Genomic DNA, 18470 nt, shown 5'->3' on the forward strand with positions numbered 1-18470 from the left:
TGTCTCTAGCTGTATATATTCTTATCCAAAGTTCTGCTGACATACAAACTGTTAAAGTGCTCACAACTGGTTAAATCTGGCTCTCTCCTTCTCTCTGCATCACACACTCTGCCTGCTGTAACCTGATACCTCTTGATATATGGACACTGCAGACTGCAAATCAGTTTCTCATTTCTAAGCTTAACTATAAAGAGACTTTGCTATAAAATTCTGCTTTTCTCAGACAATACCAATAAGCTGCTTGTTTGCTGCCTTCTATCTTTAAAGAACACAACTCTTTACAACTGTGTAAAATATACAAAGGCTTCATTTCATCTGTTTTATTCACTTTATTTTGATTTTGTAAAGTGTTATAAAAAGAACTTGTACTAAGTAAACCAGCTATCTCCCTTGGTAATAACCTTTTGTATATGCCTGTTTTACTTAAGGTTCTCTGGGAATAGCCACATTATACAAGCTTATAACAGAATTATCAAGCCATAAAGAAATTTACTAACATATATACATTATAGTTTAAAGCTTGTATATAAAAAAATCATGGATCCTGCCTCAATGGCAATTGAAATAGCTTCCTTAAACCAGAAAGTTGAAATTTTAGCACAAGGTTTGACTGAAGTTAAAAATGAAAACCACACCTTGAAGAGGTTAATGAATGATTTCTTTTCAAGGAAAGAGGCTGATCACCCTGAACCACAGGTTAACCCTCCACGCATTTTTTCTGGTGAAAGAACACGCTTTCGTGAATTCAGAAATGCATGCATGCTGATGTTTTCCATGAAGCCCAGGACATATTATACTGACAAGATCAAGGTTTGTACTACCATCTCTTATCTAACTGGAGATCCCCGTTCGTGGGCTGATAAGTTTTATGAAACTGATGATCCTATTTTGAATTCTATCAGTGAATTTTTTAAGGAGATGGCTGTCTTATATGAGGATTGCAACACCCAGTTAACAGCAGAAACAAATTTGCGCACCCTGAAGCAAGGCAAACGTCCAGTTGAGGACTATGTGTCAGATTGTCACGTATGTGCTGCTTGCAAAAAAGAACACCACAGACCTTTTGGTTTACTAAAACCATTACCTATACCTGAAGTCCCTTGGACCATGATTGGAATGGACTTCATAGTCGAATTACCACCATCTAATTCATTCACAACCATATTAGTGGTTATAGATCATCTTACTAAACTCTCTCATTTCATACCTCTTAAGAGAATTCCAAACGCTATCACAACAGCTAAAACATTCTTTGATCACATTGTGAAACTCCATGGTTTACCGACCTCTATAGTCACTGATCGAGGGACTCAATTCACATCCAGGTTTTGGAAGCCACTATGTAAATTGTTAAGAATCTCCTCTAGAATGACAACAGCATTTCATCCCCAATCTAATGGCCTTACTGAAAGACTGAATCAGACTTTGGAGCAATACTTAAGGTGTTATATCTCACAGAACCAGGATGACTGGGTTGAATGGTTACCGCTTGCAGAGTTCGCATACAACAACTCCATCAACTCTTCTACTAAAGTTTCACCCTTCTTTGCCACTTATGGTTACCATCCAACCACTGTACCCAACTTCATCTCCACCTCAAAATCACCTTATGCTCTGGATTATGTCTCTAATTTGAAACAAACTTTGACTTCCCTAAAGATTCACTTAGAGAAATCTAAATGTACCCAAAAGAGTTATTTTGATAAAAAACATCTAACTCCACCTCAATACTCAGTTGGCGATAGAGTTTGGCTCTCAACAAAAAACCTCAAATTAAAGGTACCAAGCAAAAAACTGGCTAACCAGTTCATATGTCCGTTCAAGATAAAAAGAATGATCAACCCTAATGCAGCGATTCTTGATCTACCTGTATCTTACAGGATACACCCATCCTTCCATGTTTCTCTACTTAAACCCTATCAAGGATCTGATGTTTATATTCCTCAAGTCATCGAGGACTCTCCTCAGCTGATAGAAGATCAAACGGAATTCGAAGTGGAATCAATTCTGGATTCGCGCCGCCGGGGTAGAACAATTGAGTATCTAGTACATTGGAAAGGGTATGGTCATGAGGAGGATTCTTGGATACCCCTTAGGGACTTACATGCTCCCCAATTGCTCACATCCTTCCATCGTCTACATCCTGACAAACCAGGTTTGGATCCGGGAAGGGGGCGCCCCTGAAAGGGGGGATCTGTCATATTCCTGTAGCTTTAAGAACTAAGACCAACCCACTCCTTCACCTCCCTTTAAAGGTGTGTTCCGTACACCTGTGCTTTGCTTGATAATTGAAGTTTGTAGTTCCCACTCTGCTTCAAGCTCTAAAGCTAAAATCTACAGATCCTGCTTTTGTACCTGTTAAAGGAAATCCTTGTTGTCATTTCTCCAGCTTCTAAACCTAAGAAGCATTTCCTGCTGCTTTACACTTCAAGGAACAGTCTTTGGCAGCAACTCTTGCAAGTCTGTGTTAACTCTGCAGTCTGATTTTCCAGCCAGCTCCATTACTGAGTGTTTACCTCTACCAGGAAATAAGAACATCTTCCCTGCTGTGATCCATTGTGACTCAGTGCCAACTTCGCTCTCTGCAGTTCTAAACTCACTCGCAAGTATCATTAATTTTATATACAATTGTCTCTAGCTGTATATATTCTTATCCAAAGTTCTGCTGACATACAAACTGTTAAAGTGCTCACAACTGGTTAAATCTGGCTCTCTCCTTCTCTCTGCATCACACACTCTGCCTGCTGTAACCTGATACCTCTTGATATATGGACACTGCAGACTGCAAATCAGTTTCTCATTTCTAAGTTTAACTATAAAGAGACTTTGCTATAAAATTCTGCTTTTCTCAGACAATACCAATAAGCTGCTTGTTTGCTGCCTTCTATCTTTAAAGAACACAACTCTTTACAACTGTGTAAAATATACAAAGGCTTCATTTCATCTGTTTTATTCACTTTATTTTGATTTTGTAAAGTGTTATAAAAAGAACTTGTACTAAGTAAACCAGCTATCTCCCTTGGTAATAACCTTTTGTATATGCCTGTTTTACTTAAGGTTCTCTGGGAATAGCCACATTATACAAGCTTATAACACTAGCCTATAGTTAATTGAAACAAATAGTCTAATTTATCTGATACGACTTTATATCAGAATATGACAATAAATCATACACTTAATGCACACTATAGTAATATAAGTAATCTACGCAAAATGTACTCAAATATAAGTAAACCCGCAAAAGTAAAAGAAATTGATTTAAACACAAGATCTCCATTAATCTGATGAATGTTAAATGTAACTGTATATACTAGCCTATAACTGATTGAAGCAAACAGTCTAGTTTGTCTGATACGACTTGATATCAGAATATAGCTAAAATAATAGGTAATCTAGTGGATCTACCCACTATAAGGGGATCATAATGTATGATGACCCATGGCGTCAGGGACACCTCTACATCGGATGGAGATCAACTGTTGACTGTGTATACTACTATGACAAAAGTAAGGGGGACTTATCCCATCCAGATAAGACAAAGAAATATCCTGTATAATGGATTGCCCAATGCCCAGATGCAACTACATGACTGTTTTAAGGTTTATGTAAGAGATATGTGTGCTCATACAATGGATATCAGAGGTGAACATCAATGGATAACATTCAAGAAAGATAGAACTAGTAGAAAGCATATACTGATTAGATGAAGTTCCTCTTCAGTAGTCCCATTCAATAATTCAATATATTTCCGGACCAGTTTGGTATACCTAAGTATTCTAATAACATGGTCACAAGCTGAAGTCCCTTATTGTGAATATTAGATGTCATGATGCACAGTATCATGAATGAAGAATAGGGCTATGACTTACTAATAAGTGAGAAGGTAATGTATCCATTCCATGTCCTGTGATCTGAAGCACTTATGAATCTCATACGAACCCCGTATTGTCGACTCTTCACAATAGATTAGAGGTAACTAATTAAATAAAGTTACCCCAGGAAATATCCCTCTTTAAACTTTTGGGTACCATGGTATCTAGTTTCCTGATCCACTGGGCTTCTTTCCTGAATAATAGTTTCTGTCTGTCCCCACCTCTACGTAGAGGCGGTACCCCATCAACTATTTGAAACCTCAATTGGCTTTTGTTATGTGCAAATCTCATGAAATGATGTGCTACTGGGGCATCTTCATCATTCTTACCTATCGCTGCTTTTTGTTGGCGTATCCTATCTCTGGCCATTTGGGTGGTCTCGCCTACATAGGCTAGGCCACATGGGCATTTTATGACGTATACAACGTACTTAGAAGTGCACGAGAACCGGCCTTGAATAGCAATCCTTTTACAGTTCATACAAGGAAATGAGCCTTTCTTAACCAATTCAAAAGAAACCAGTTGAATTGGCTAAGAAAGGCTCATTTCCTTGTATGAACTGTGCCCTGTGCCATTCAATGCAACAAGTTGACAGTATCACCTATCCACTTTCTGGTAAAAGGATTCCTATTCAAGGCCGGTTCTCGTGCACTTCTAAGTACGTTGTATACGTCATAAAATGCCCATGTGGCCTAGCCTATGTAGGCGAGACCACCCAAATGGCCAGAGATAGGATACGCCAACATAAAGCAGCGATAGGTAAGAATGATGAAGATGCCCCAGTAGCACATCATTTCATGAGATTTTAACATAACAAAAGCCAATTGAGGTTTCAAATAGTTGATGGGGTACCCCCTCTAAGTAGAGGTGGGGACAGACAGAAACTATTATTCAGGAAAGAAGCCCAGTGGATCAGGAAACTAGATACCATGGTACCCAAAAGTTTAAATATGGATATTTCCTGGGGTAACTTTATTTAATTAGTTACCTCTAATCTATTGTGATGAGTCGACAATACGGGGTTCATATGAGATTCATAAGTGCTTCAGATCACAGGACAGGGAACAGATACATTACCTTCTCACTTATTAGTAAGTCATAGTCCTATTCTTCATTCATGATACTGTGCATCATGACATCTAATATTCACAATAAGGGACTTCAGCTTGTGACCATGTTATTAGAATACTTAGGTATACCAAACTGGTCCGGAAATATATTGAATTATTGAATGAGACTACTGAAGAGGAACTTCATCTAATCAGTATATGCTTTCTACTAGTTCTATCTTTCTTGAATGTTATCCATTGATGTTCACCTCTGATATCCATTGTATGAGCACACATATCTCTTACATACACCTTAAAACAGTCATGTAGTTGCATCTGGGCAATCCATTATAAAGGATATTTCTTTGTCTTATCGGGATGGGATGAGTCCCCCTTACTTTTGTCATAGTAGTATACACAGTCAACAGTTGATCTCCATCCGATGTAGAGGTGTCCCTGACGCCATGGGTCATCATACATTATGATCCCCTTATAGTGGGTAAATCCACTAGATTACCTATTATTTTAGTTATATTCTGATATCAAGTCGTATCAGACAAACTAGACTGTTTGCTTCAATCAGTTATAGGCTAGTATATACATTTACATTTAACATTCATCAGATTAACGGAGATCTTGTGTTTAAATCAATTTCTTTTACTTTTGCGGGTTTACTTATATTTGAGTACATTTTGCGTAGTGTGCACTAAGTGTATGATTTATTGTCATATTCTGATATAAAGTTGTATCAGATAAATTGTTTCAATTAACTATAGGCTAGTATATACACTTACATTAAACATTCATCAGATTAATGTAAATTTTGTGTTTAAATCAATTTTTTTACTGGTGCGGGCTTTCTTATATTTGAGTAGTTTTAGCGTAGATTACTTGTATTCATATAGTGTGCACTAAGTGTGTGATTTATTTAGAGCATATCCAGCATTATTGTACATTACATATCATGTGTGTGTGGTATATTTGTGAGTGTTTTTCATATCCGTTTGCCATATCAGTATGAATAAAAGTTGTTTATACGTAGATGCTGTGGCGTTTGGAGGAGTGTGAAGGTAACATCCAATAGGCAAACGGTTGAATTTGTTTAAATAACACCTTCCGATTATCAGCTGTACATTCCTTGACAAAGGCGCGGAGTCCCCGAAACGCGCGTCGGAACCAGCATAGATGCCACCACCTGAACTTACCTGTGTTGCTGTAGCCACATTGCACGCTAACTTTTGCAAACGGTTTGCCAGATGGACGGAGCAAGATGGGAATATCGTAACAGCAGTCCATTTCCACACCGAAGGCTACATCTGTGACAAGTCTCACGGTAACATTACACATACCAGCATCTAGACGCCACAGGTAACATCGTCTGTTTCTATTGGTTTTCAGCTACATCTTAGAAACTGTTACCCATATCGCATAACAAGGAATCTTTGGCTGTGATTTATTGTTGTGTTACGACACAGATTGGGAGAATAAAGTTACTATTTGCTGTGTCAAAAGTATACCGTGAGTGAATCTACTATTAAGGGTGTGAGGTTGGATTTGCTGTGCGAGTATACCTCGCCTCAATACGGCAACTTGCATTACATTACTGTGGCCATTCATTCGATAGTATATTCGAAGGAACACTCAGAAGCACAATACTGTCTTCTCTAAGCAATGTATTATATGCTCATCAGTGCTAATTTCTAAGTGTGATCTCTTCGTGACAGGATAAAGACATGGACTATAAACATTAACAGCATTTATAAGTTTTCTTGGCAAGCCAATACTATTACATCTACAGGATATCAGATACAAGGGCTAAATACCATAACTCGATTTCTTTCCACAATATCCTGAATCATTCATAAGAACTTTGTTCTCTTTTTTTCGTTTTTCAACTTGGATACAACTAATGCAAAAGAACTTTGCTTTTTTGTGTTTCTGGATACAATTGATACAATGGCCCCTAGTTATCAAGCTGTCAACCGCAAATACGCTGGAATTCCGCAGCGTATTTGTGGCGAGGCTGATTCAACTTAGTTATTAAGCCCTAGATACCAGCAAAAGTAGAATTTAGTGATGTAAGCTTCGATCCGCCGGACTCAGTCCGACACAGATCGATTCTTACGTCACTCCAGATGTTCCGAACACAAGTTCGGCACAATCTGACTAATTTTGCTAGTTATAAAAAAAATAGTAGGTACGCTCTGCACTTTTCTGGCCCAGCGTACCTGGTTTTCAATCCGCCGCCCTGGAGGTGGCGGATCCCATAGGAATCAATGGGAGTCTGACCATAGCAAAAGTTCATGTTCACTGCTGCCCGACATCCCATTGATTCCTATGGGAAGTGTGTACACCTAACACCCTAACATGTACTCCGAGTCTAAACACCCCTAATCTGCCCCCCTACACCGCCGCCACCTACATTAAACATGCTAACCCCTAAACCGCCGCTCCCGGACCCCGCCGCCACCTACATAATACCTATTAACCCCTATCCTGCCCCCCTATACCGCCGCCACCTATAATAAATTTATTAACCCCTATCCTGAGGATCCCGGACCCGCCGCAACTCAATAAACTGTTTAACCCCTAAACCGCCGCTCCCGGACCCCGCCACCACCTATATTAAACCTATTAACCCCTAATCTGCCCCTCCCTACACCGTCGCCACCTATAATAAATTAATTAACCCCAATCCTGCCCCCCCTATACCGCCGCAACCTATAATAAAATTATTAACCCCTAAACCTAAGTCTAACCCTAACACCCCCTATCTTAAATATTAATTAAATACATCTAAATAAATATAACTCTTATTAAATTAATTATTCCTATTTAAAACTAAATACTTACCTGTAAAATAAACCCTAAGATAGCTACAATGTAATTAATAATTACATTGTAGCTATCTTAGGATTTATATTTATTTTACAGGTAACTTTGTATTTATTTTAACTAGATACAATAGTTATTAAATAGTTAATAACCATTTAATTACTACCTAGATAAAAGAAATACAAAATTACCTGTAAAATAAATCCTAACCTAAGTTTCAATTAAACCTAACACTACACTATCATTAAATAAATTAATTATCTACAAGTAGCTACAATTAAATACAATTAAATAAACTAACTAAAGTACAAAAAATAAAAAAAACTGTTACAAAAAATAAAAAAATATTACAAGATTTTTAAGCTACTTACACCTAATCTAAGCCCCCTAATAAAATAACAAAGCCCCCCAAAATAAAAAAAATGCCCTACCCTATTCTAAATTTAAAAAGTTAACAGCTCTATTACCTTACCAGCCCTTAAAAGGGCCTTTTGCGGGGCATGCCCCAAAGTAAACAGCTCTTTTGCATGTAAAAATAAAATACAACCCCCCCAACATTAAAACCCACCACCCACATACCCCTACTCTAACCCACCCAATCCTCCCTTAAAAAAACCTAACACTACCCCCCTGAAGATCATCCTACCTTTAGCCGTCTTCAGCCAGCCGACCACCAATGGAACAGAAGAGGACATCCGCAGCGGCCGAAATCATCATCCAAGGGGCGCTGAAGAGGTCTTCCATCCGATAGAAGTCTTCCATCCAAGGGGCGCTGAAGACGTCTTCCATCCGATTGAAGTCTTAATCCAGGCGGCGTCTTCAATCTTCATCCATCCGGAGTGGAGCGGAGTCATCTTCAAAGCAGCCGACGCAGAGCCATCTTCATCCACCAACGCCTACTCGCCGAATGAATATTCCTTTAAGTGACGTCATCCAAGATGGCGTCCCTCGAATTCCGATTGGCTGATAGGATTCTATCAGCCAATCAGAATTAAGGTAGGAGAAATCTGATTGGCTGATCCAATCAGCCAATCAGATTGAGCTTGCATTCTATTGGCTGATCGGAACAGCCAATAGAATGCGAGCTCAATCTGATTGGATCAGCCAATCGGATTGAACTTGAATCTGATTGGCTGATTGGATCAGCCAATCAGATTTCTCCTACCTTAATTCCGATTGGCTGATAGAATCCTATCAGCCAATCGGAATTCGAGGGACGCCATCTTGGATGACGTCACTTAAAGGAATATTCATTCGGCGAGTAGGCGTCGTTGGATGAAGATGGCTCCGCATCGGCTGCTTTGAAGATGGCTCCGCTCCGCTCCGGATGGATGAAGATTGAAGATGCCGCCTGGATGAAGACTTTTATCGGATGGAAGACCTCTTCAGTGCCCTTGGATGAAGACTTCGGCCGCTGCGGATGTCCTCTTCTGTTCCATCGGTGGTCGGCTGGCTGAAGACGGCTAAAGGTAGGATGATCTTCAGGGGGGTAGTGTTAGGTTTTTTTAAGGGGGGATTGGGTGGGTTAGAGTAGGGGTATGTGGGTGGTGGGTTTTAATGTTGGGGGGGGGGGTGTATTTTATTTTTACATGCAAAAGAGCTGTTTACTTTGGGGCATGCCCCGCAAAAGGCCCTTTTAAGGGCTGGTAAGGTAATAGAGCTATTAACTTTTTAAATTTAGAATAGGGTAGGGCATTTTTTTATTTTGGGGGGCTTTTTTATTTTATTAGGGGGCTTAGATTAGGTGTAATTAGCTTAAAAATCTTGTAATATTTTTTTATTTTTTGTAACTTAGTTTTTTTTATTTTTTGTACTTTAGTTAGTTTATTTAATTGTAGCTACTTCTAGATAATTAATTTAATTTATTTAATGATAGTGTAGTGTTAGGTTTAATTGAAACTTAGGTTAGGATTTATTTTACAGGTAATTTTGTATTTCTTTTATCTAGGTAGTTATTAAATAGTTATTAACTATTTAATAACTATTGTACCTAGTTAAAATAAATACAAAGTTACCTGTAAAATAAATATAAATCCTAAGATAGCTACAATGTAATTATTAATTACATTGTAGCTATTTAGGGTTTATTTTACAGGTAAGTATTTAGTTTTAAATAGGAATAATTTATTTAATGATAGTGTAGTGTTAGGTTTAATTGAAACTTAGGTTAGGATTTATTTTACAGGTAATTTTGTATTTCTTTTATCTAGGTAGTTATTAAATAGTTATTAACTATTTAATAACTATTGTACCTAGTTAAAATAAATACAAAGTTACCTGTAAAATAAATATAAATCCTAAGATAGCTACAATGTAATTATTAATTACATTGTAGCTATTTAGGGTTTATTTTACAGGTAAATATTTAGTTTTAAATAGGAATAATTAATTTAATAAGAGTTATATTTATTTAGATGTATTTAATTAATATTTAAGATAGGGGGTGTTAGGGTTAGACTTAAGTTTAGGGGTTAATAATTTTATTATAGGTTGCGGCGGTATAGGGGGGCAGGATAGGGGTTAATAAATTTATTATAGGTGGCGACGGTGTAGGGGGGGCAGATTAGGGGTTAATAAGTTTAATATAGGTTGCGATGGGGTCCGGGAGCGACGGTTTAGGGGTTAAACAATTTATTTATTTGCGGCGGTATACGGGATCGGCAGGATAGGGGTTAATAAATTTATTATAGGTGGCGGCGGTATAGGGGGGGCAGGATAGGGGTTAATAGGTATTATGTAGGTGGCGGCGGGGTGCGGGAGCGGCGGTTTAGGGGTTAATCAGTTTATTTGAGTGGCGGTGGGCTCCGGGAGCGGCGGTTTAGGGGTTAATACATTTATTATAGTTGCGGCGGGGTCTAGGAGCGGCGGTTTAGGGGTTAATAACTTTATTTAGTTGCGGGGGGCTCCGGGGGTGCCGGTATAGGGGGTAGAACAGTGTAGTTTAGTGTGGGTGTTTAGTGACAGCTTATCAATAAAGCTGGGAAAAAGCTTGTCATCTTATAAATGTATAGTTAGTCCAATAAAAAAGTATCATTGCTCAATGCAATACTCTTGTTATTTTGATATCTATACTGTATATATATATATATATATATATATATATATATATATATATATATATATATATATATATTATATACACACATAAGGAAGTCACACACATATAGATAGATAGATAGATAGATAGATAGATAGATAGATAGATAGATAGATAGGATACAATAGTACCCGCTCTAAAAAGGAACACATAACATGTAAGAGCATTGGAGTGGTTTATATGGTGATGTGTTCCTGTCCGAAATTCTACATAGGAAAAACCTATAGGGAATTACACGAATCTTGAATGAAAATATTAAAACTAGTGGAATTGCTCGACATTTTCAGGAACATCATAATAGTTTGGATACTGATTTTAGATGGAAGGGTTTGGAATTGATAGATTTAAAGGATAGAGGTGAAGATATTGACCAGCAAGAAAATATTGCAGTGCTACAAAAACTGGTATTAACAAAAAGAGAGGAACAGCAGAATATCACACGTACCATGCAGCAGGAGATTCGAGGCCTATCTGAAAGACTGGGCAGGTGTGCTGCAGAAATTCCACACAGTTCTAAGACTCTGAGAGTGAGTAACTATTTGCAAAAGATGGTGGCTACAGATGATGTGGAGGCTTACCTGATGGCTTTTGAAAGGACAGCCGAAAGAGAAGGGTGGCCTGCGTCTGAATGGGCAAGTCTCCTTGCGCCATTTCTGAGTGGAGAACCTCAGAAGGCATATTATGATTTGGAGCCTGAGCAGGCCAGTGACTATAAAAAGCTAAAAACATAAATCTTTGCCCACCTGGGAGTAACGACAGCAGTGAGGGCCCAGCGATTTCACTCCTGGACTTACAGTCAAGACAAAGCTGTGCGGTCACAGATGTTTGACTTGATACATCTTGCCAGGAAATGGCTACAGCCAGAGGTCAACTCAGCTAGTCACATTGTGGAACAGCTTGTGATGAACCAGTTCCTGCGAGGATTGCCTGTTTCCCTGTGGCGGTGGATCAGCCAGAGTGAACCTAAAACTGCTGACGGTCTAGTTGCCCTGGTGGAATGCTATTTGACTGCCGAAGAGTTTCTACAAATCCCCAACCAGGAAAGACCTAGAACCCCCGAAGATCCAGAGTCCCAGTAAATTGGGTAAGACTGTTCCAGGGAAAAGGGGGTATCGGGAGGAGCAGATGGGTTTTTACAACCCGAGGGACATTACAGCAAGGGACAAGAGTTTTGTGAGGCAGGAAGGGTCCACAATAGCCTCAAAGATGTTGTCTAATGCTAATATTAAATGTTTTCAATGTAAAGAGTATGGACATTTTGCAAAGGACTGCCCTGAGAATGATGTTGCTATGGAATGGAATGTTGGCAATATGACAGACAATTATTCATTGTACTCTCGCTCAGTATATGTAATTACCAAAAATGATTGTTTGAATGGCCACCCTTGGTGCACTGTAAGGGTGGAGGGAAATGAAATTAAAGCTTTGCTGGACTCTGGTAGCATGGTTACGCTCATAGACAGGGGTCTGTTGAGAAATACTCCTATTGATAATTACCAGAACCTAGATATTGCTTGTGTCCATGGGGACATACACAAGTATCCAACTGCTAAAGTACTTATTGAAATGCAAAATGGCCCTATAAATCATAGAGCTGGTTTAGTGGATAAATTAGTCCATGAAATGATAATAGGCAGATATTTTCCCCATTTTTTGAATCTATGGGATGCTGCTGAGGAAAATTCACCGGATTCAGTAGAGGGCGCTATTTGTGACTTTCCCTTTTCTGATTTATTGGGGGATGACTTAGACAAAATAACTCCTGCTAGAGGGAAACACTCAACCCCTATGGAAACCCTAGTTGGAGGTAATACTGAACAGAATAATACAGGTCAATCTAATATATCTGAACCTGATGTAGAAATAACTGACCTAGAGGTTAGCCCAAGTAACTTTAGGGCTGCACAATGGGAGGATCCAACTTTAGCTGTGGCTAGAAACTATATTTCCATAAGAAATGGCACCCCCATTAATACTGATAAAGCGCTCACCTATCCATACTTTGAAGTGGAAAATGATTAATTGTACAGAGTTGGGAAAAAGGAGTCTGTCAAACAGCTGTTAGTACCCCAGGCATATCGACACACTGTATTAAACCTGGCACATAGCCACATACTTGGGGGGCACTTGGGGATTGAAAAAACCAGAGAGAGAATTCTTAGGAGGTTTTATTGGCCAGGTGTAATGGCATCTATCACAAATTATTGTTCTTCTTGTCCTGAATGCCAATTAACTGCCCCTCTTACAGCATACCGTAGCCCCTTGGTGCCCTTACCCATAATTGAGGTCCCATTTGAACGCATTGGTATGGATTTTGTGGGTCCTCTTGTAAAGTCTGCAAGGGGGCACCAGTATATATTGGTAATAGTAGACTATGCTACACATTACCCTGAGGCAATACCCATGCGTACTACTTCAGCAAAAGCAATTGCTAAGGAGTTAATGTTAATGTTCAGCTGTGTTGGGATTCCCAAAGAAATATTAACAGACCAAGGCACTCCATTTATGTCTAGAATTACAAAGGAGTTGTGTAATCTTCTTCATATAAAGCATCTGAAAACATCCGTATATCACCCACAAACTGATGGTCTGTTAGAACGATTTAATAAAATACTAAAGCTATGCTCAAAAAAGTAATTGATAAAGATGGGAAAAACTGGGATTTCCTTTTGCCTTATTTAATGTTTTCCATCTGAGAGGTCCCTCAAGCTTCTACTGGGTTTTCGCCCTTTGAACTTTTTTATGGAAGACACCCCAGAGGGTTGCTAGACATACCTAAGGAGACTTGGGAACAGGAGTCAACCCCTCACAGAAGTGTGATTGAACATATAACTCAGATGCAGGATCGGATGACAGCCATTATGCCCATAGTTAGAGAACACATGGAAAATGCACAACAGCACCAGCAGAACAGCTATAATAGAAATGCCAGGGTTCGTGTGTTTAACCCAGGAGACAGAGTACTAGTCCTGGTTCCCACTGTAGAGAACAACTTTTTGGCAACATGGCATGGCCATATGAAGTCATTGACAGAGTGGGGGAAGTAAATTACAAAGTAAGACAGCCTGGGAGATGAAAGGAGGTACAGATTTACTATGTGAATTTACTTAAACCGTGGAAAGAAAGAGAAACACTTGTGGCTATAAAAACAGCAGACCTCCCTACAATGGAGGAGAATGAACCCGTAGTCAATATCTCAGAAACTCTGACTATCCACCAGAAGAGGGAGGTAAAAGACGTCATCAGATTAAATAAAGATGTTTTCTCCTCAGTCCCAGGAAGAACTACGATAACAGAGCATGACATTGTCACTGAACCAGGAAAAAGGATAAATCTAAAGCCATATAGAATACCTGAAGCCCGGAGGGAAGCAATCAAATTAGAAGTAAAGAAAATGCTGGACCTTGGGGTAATTGAAGAATCCCAAAAGGAGTGTCTAGCAATTAAATGGGCTGTTGAAACTCTCAAATATTATTTGTTGGGCAGAAAATTTAGACTAGTTACTGATCATGCACCTCTCAAATGGATGAGTCAAAATAAGGATAATAGTAGAGTTACACGCTGGTTCCTTGGTTTGCAACCCTATCTCTTCTCAGTAGAACACAGGGCAGGAAGTAAACAGGGTAATGCTGATGGCCTTTCACGTATGCATACGCTTTTGGCCATGGTCGCTCACCCCACTAGGTCTGAGCTGGCGGGGAGGATGTGTGACAGAACCCAAGGCATAGTAATGGAAGGTGTCTATATTCCCTCAAAAGTGCTGCAGTGCGGGGTATGGTCTGACAACCCCAGGGAGAATTGTTAAGTTTGTTTGCCACATAGAGAAAATATGTGATTTATTTCTGGGTCCCTGGGGTGGAGTATTTGGAGAGCAGGGTGGGCCAGTGCTCCACCCCGCAGTTTGCAGGTAGCACATTATGTCAAAAAGTCCAGTCCAGGAATTCTGTCTGACTCAGCTAGCTACTCACCTGCATGTGGTAATTAAAAGCAGGTGCTAATAAAATCCCCAGTCAGGGTTTGAGAGGTAGATTTGCCAGCAGTAAAGGGAAACTGCAAACACTCTCCTGAGAGACATTATCTCTAAAGGACAAAGTTTGAAAGGTCTGTGCAATATTACTTTTGTGAAAAGCTACTTAGTGCAGACAGTTGTACTTGTTCGTAAGTGCTCAGTAGAGCAAGCCTCTTTTGTTTTATTTATGTTTATTTTGCCTGTTTTTGCCAGACCTGATAATAAACAGACTGTATTTTATAAAGCTACAACCTTGTGTGGTGTTTCCAGCTTTGAGGACTGTGTGTTTCCAAGATCCCAGGTCACAATAGGTAGTGAGCTCTGGTCTGTCAGTCAGGTCAGCTAGAGCAGTGACATCTGTACATGGTGTATATAGGTAGTGAGCTCTGGTCTGTCAGTCAGGTCAGCTAGAGCAGTGACGTCTGTACATGGTGTATATAGGTAGTGAGCTCTGGTCTGTCAGTCAGGTCAGCTAGAGCAGTGACATCTGTACATGGTGTATATAGGTAGTGAGCTCTGGTCTGTCTGTCAGGTCAGCTAGAGCAGTGATATCTGTGCATGGTGTATATAGGTAGTGAGCTCTAATCTGTCAGGTCAGCTAGAGCAGTGACATCTGTACATGGTGTATATAGGTAGTGAGCTCTGGTCTGTCAGTCAGTCAGCTAGAGCAGTGACATCTGTACATGGTGTATATAGGTAGTGAGCTCTGGTCTGTCAGTCGTCAGATAGAGCAGTGACATCTGTACATGGTGTATATAGGTAGTGAGCTCTGGTTTGTCAGTCAGGTCAGCTAGAGCAGTGACATCTGTACATGGTGTATATAGGTAGTGAGCTCTGGTCTGTCAGTCAGGTCAGATAGAGCAGTGACATCTGTACATGATGTATATAGGTAGGGAGCTCTGTTCTGTCAGTCAGGTCAGCTAGAACAACAGCATTGGCCATTGTGAAGACCCTACCACTATATTTGTGGGGTTGGGGCCCATAGAGGGGCCAGCCATAAGCTTCGGGTTGTCGGGCCATCCTGTTTTGATGCCACTAGTTACGCCCCTGGTCAGCATCAGTTAGTCTACTTACCTCACAGATAGAAATACTAGCTGGAATAAGTGAAATTAATAAGCAAGGTCTTAATGAGTTCCCAGCATGTGGTACCTTAGATATAATACTTAGATACAAGCAGACAGACTGACAGACATATCAGTGAGCACCCTGACATACATAAGTCTAGTACCCTTACCCAGCCCCAGCAGGGTTACATCACTTACCCTCACATATCCCCTTATTTGGGCACAGACGCTCCTGGGTCAGTTCTCCTTCACAAGCTGGTGTAGCATTTGGCCAAGGGAAGCCAGTCTGGGCATTGAGACAAATCCTGTGCCGCTGCTGTACTGAGGAGAGAGGAGCCAGGGAGGTGTGGTTCTGGGGCAGGAAGCCCACTATATATGAGGGCACACAGGGACTGCAGGGTGACCACTCAGACCACTCGCTTAGCACTGCCTGCCCTAGAGACACAAGACGCACACTGTGAGTTTTAGGTAGAGCGTGAGCAGGTGTGACATAAAGGGAACAAATCTGTTTTACTTGTTGTGTAACAGAGTTTTATTAGGTATCATAAGGACACATATGAAAATATTTTATACTACATTAGCTATCAGGGCAACACCAGGAGGATGAATGTGCCACAAAATGTAGCACAGGATTACCAGCATTTGTCTTGAGGGCCAGGAATACAGCATATTATAGGGATGTCCATTTTTGAGCATCAGTGAGTCAATGACTACTGGATACAGGGACATCCTTATAATCAACACTGAGCAACCTTCATATAACACAATCTAGAAATTATGTTTAATAGGCATTAACGGTCTGATAATCTACCAAGGGGCATCACATCTCAGTGACTCTCCCGCATCACATCTCAGTGACTCTCCCACATCACATCTCAGTGACTCTCCCGCATCACATCTCAGTGACTCTCCCGCATCACATCTCAGTGACTCTCCCGCATCACATCTCAGTAACTCTCCCGCATCACATCTCAGTAACTCTCCCGCATCACATCTCAGTAACTCTCCCGCATCACATCTCAGTAACTCTCCCGCATCACATCTCAGTGACTCTCCCGCATCACATCTCAGTAACTCTCCTGCATCACATCTCAGTAACTCTCCCTTACACATATCAGTGACTCTCCCGCATCACATCTCAGTAACTCTCCTGTATCACATCTCAGTGACTCTCCCATATCACAACTCAGTGACTCTCTTGCATCACATCTCAGTGACTCTCCCACATCACATCTCAGTGACTCTCCCGCATCACATCTCAGTAACTCTGCTGCATCACATCTCAGTGACTCTCCCACATCATATTTCAGTGACTCTCTCACATCACATCTCAGTGACTCTCCCGCATCACATCTCAGTAACTCTCCCGCATCACATCTCAGTAACTCTCCCGCATCACATCTCAGTGACTCTCCCGCATCACATCTCAGTAACTCTCCCGCATCACATCTCAGTAACTCTCCCGCATCACATCTCAGTAACTCTCCCGCATCACATCTCAGTGACTCTCCCGCATCACATCTCAGTAACTCTCCTGCATCACATCTCAGTAACTCTCCCTTACACATATCAGTGACTCTCCCGCATCACATCTCAGTAACTCTCCTGTATCACATCTCAGTGACTCTCCCATATCACAACTCAGTGACTCTCTTGCATCACATCTCAGTGACTCTCCCACATCACATCTCAGTGACTCTCCCGCATCACATCTCAGTAACTCTGCTGCATCACATCTCAGTGACTCTCCCACATCATATTTCAGTGACTCTCTCACATCACATCTCAGTGACTCTCTCGCATCACATCTCAGTGATTCTCTCGCATCCCATCTCAGTAACTCTCCTGCATCACATCATATTGACTCTCCCGCATAACATCTCAGTGACTCTCCCCATCACATCTCAGTGACTCTCCTGCATCACATCTCAGTGACTCTCCTGCATCACATCTCAGTGACTCTACCACATCACATCTCAGTGACTCTACCACATCACATCTCAGTGACTCTCCTGCATCACATCTCAGTGACTATCCCACATTACATTGCAGTGACTCCCCCCATCACATCTCAGTGACTCTCCTGCATCACATCTCAGTGACTCTCCTGCATCACATCTCAGTGACTCTCTCTCATCACATCTCAGTGACTCTCCCTCATCACATCTCAGTGACTCTCCCACATCACATCTCAGTGACTCTCCCACATCACATCTCAGTGACTCTCCCACATCACATCTCAGTGACTCTCCCGCATCACATCTCAGTGACTCTCCCGCATCACATCTCAGTGACTCTCCTGCATCACATCTCAGTGACTCTCCTGCATCACATTTTAGTAACTCTCCTGCACCACATCTCAGTGACTCTCCCACACCACATCTCAGTGACTCTCCCACACCACATCTCAATGACTCTCCTACACCACATCTCAGTGACTCTCCTGCACCACATCTCAGTGACTCTCCTGCACCACATCTCAGTGACTCTCCTGCACCACATCTCAGTGACTCTCCTACACCACATCTCAGTGACTCTCCCACA

General features: G+C 40.7%; 1 protein-coding gene across 1 annotated transcript in view; it reads right to left on the reverse strand.

Annotated features, from left to right (window-relative positions):
* LOC128661241 (SCO-spondin-like) overlaps nucleotides 1-18470 on the reverse strand; it is a 624208-nt gene that overhangs the window by 114131 nt on the left and 491607 nt on the right. The window contains exon 104 of the mRNA XM_053715520.1: nucleotides 16125-16361. Within this exon, the coding sequence (XP_053571495.1) occupies nucleotides 16125-16361 (237 nt within the window). The remainder of the gene's footprint in view (nucleotides 1-16124; nucleotides 16362-18470) is intronic.

This window comes from Bombina bombina, chromosome 5 (genome assembly GCF_027579735.1).
Source record: "Bombina bombina isolate aBomBom1 chromosome 5, aBomBom1.pri, whole genome shotgun sequence".
Taxonomy (NCBI): Eukaryota; Metazoa; Chordata; class Amphibia; order Anura; family Bombinatoridae; genus Bombina; species Bombina bombina.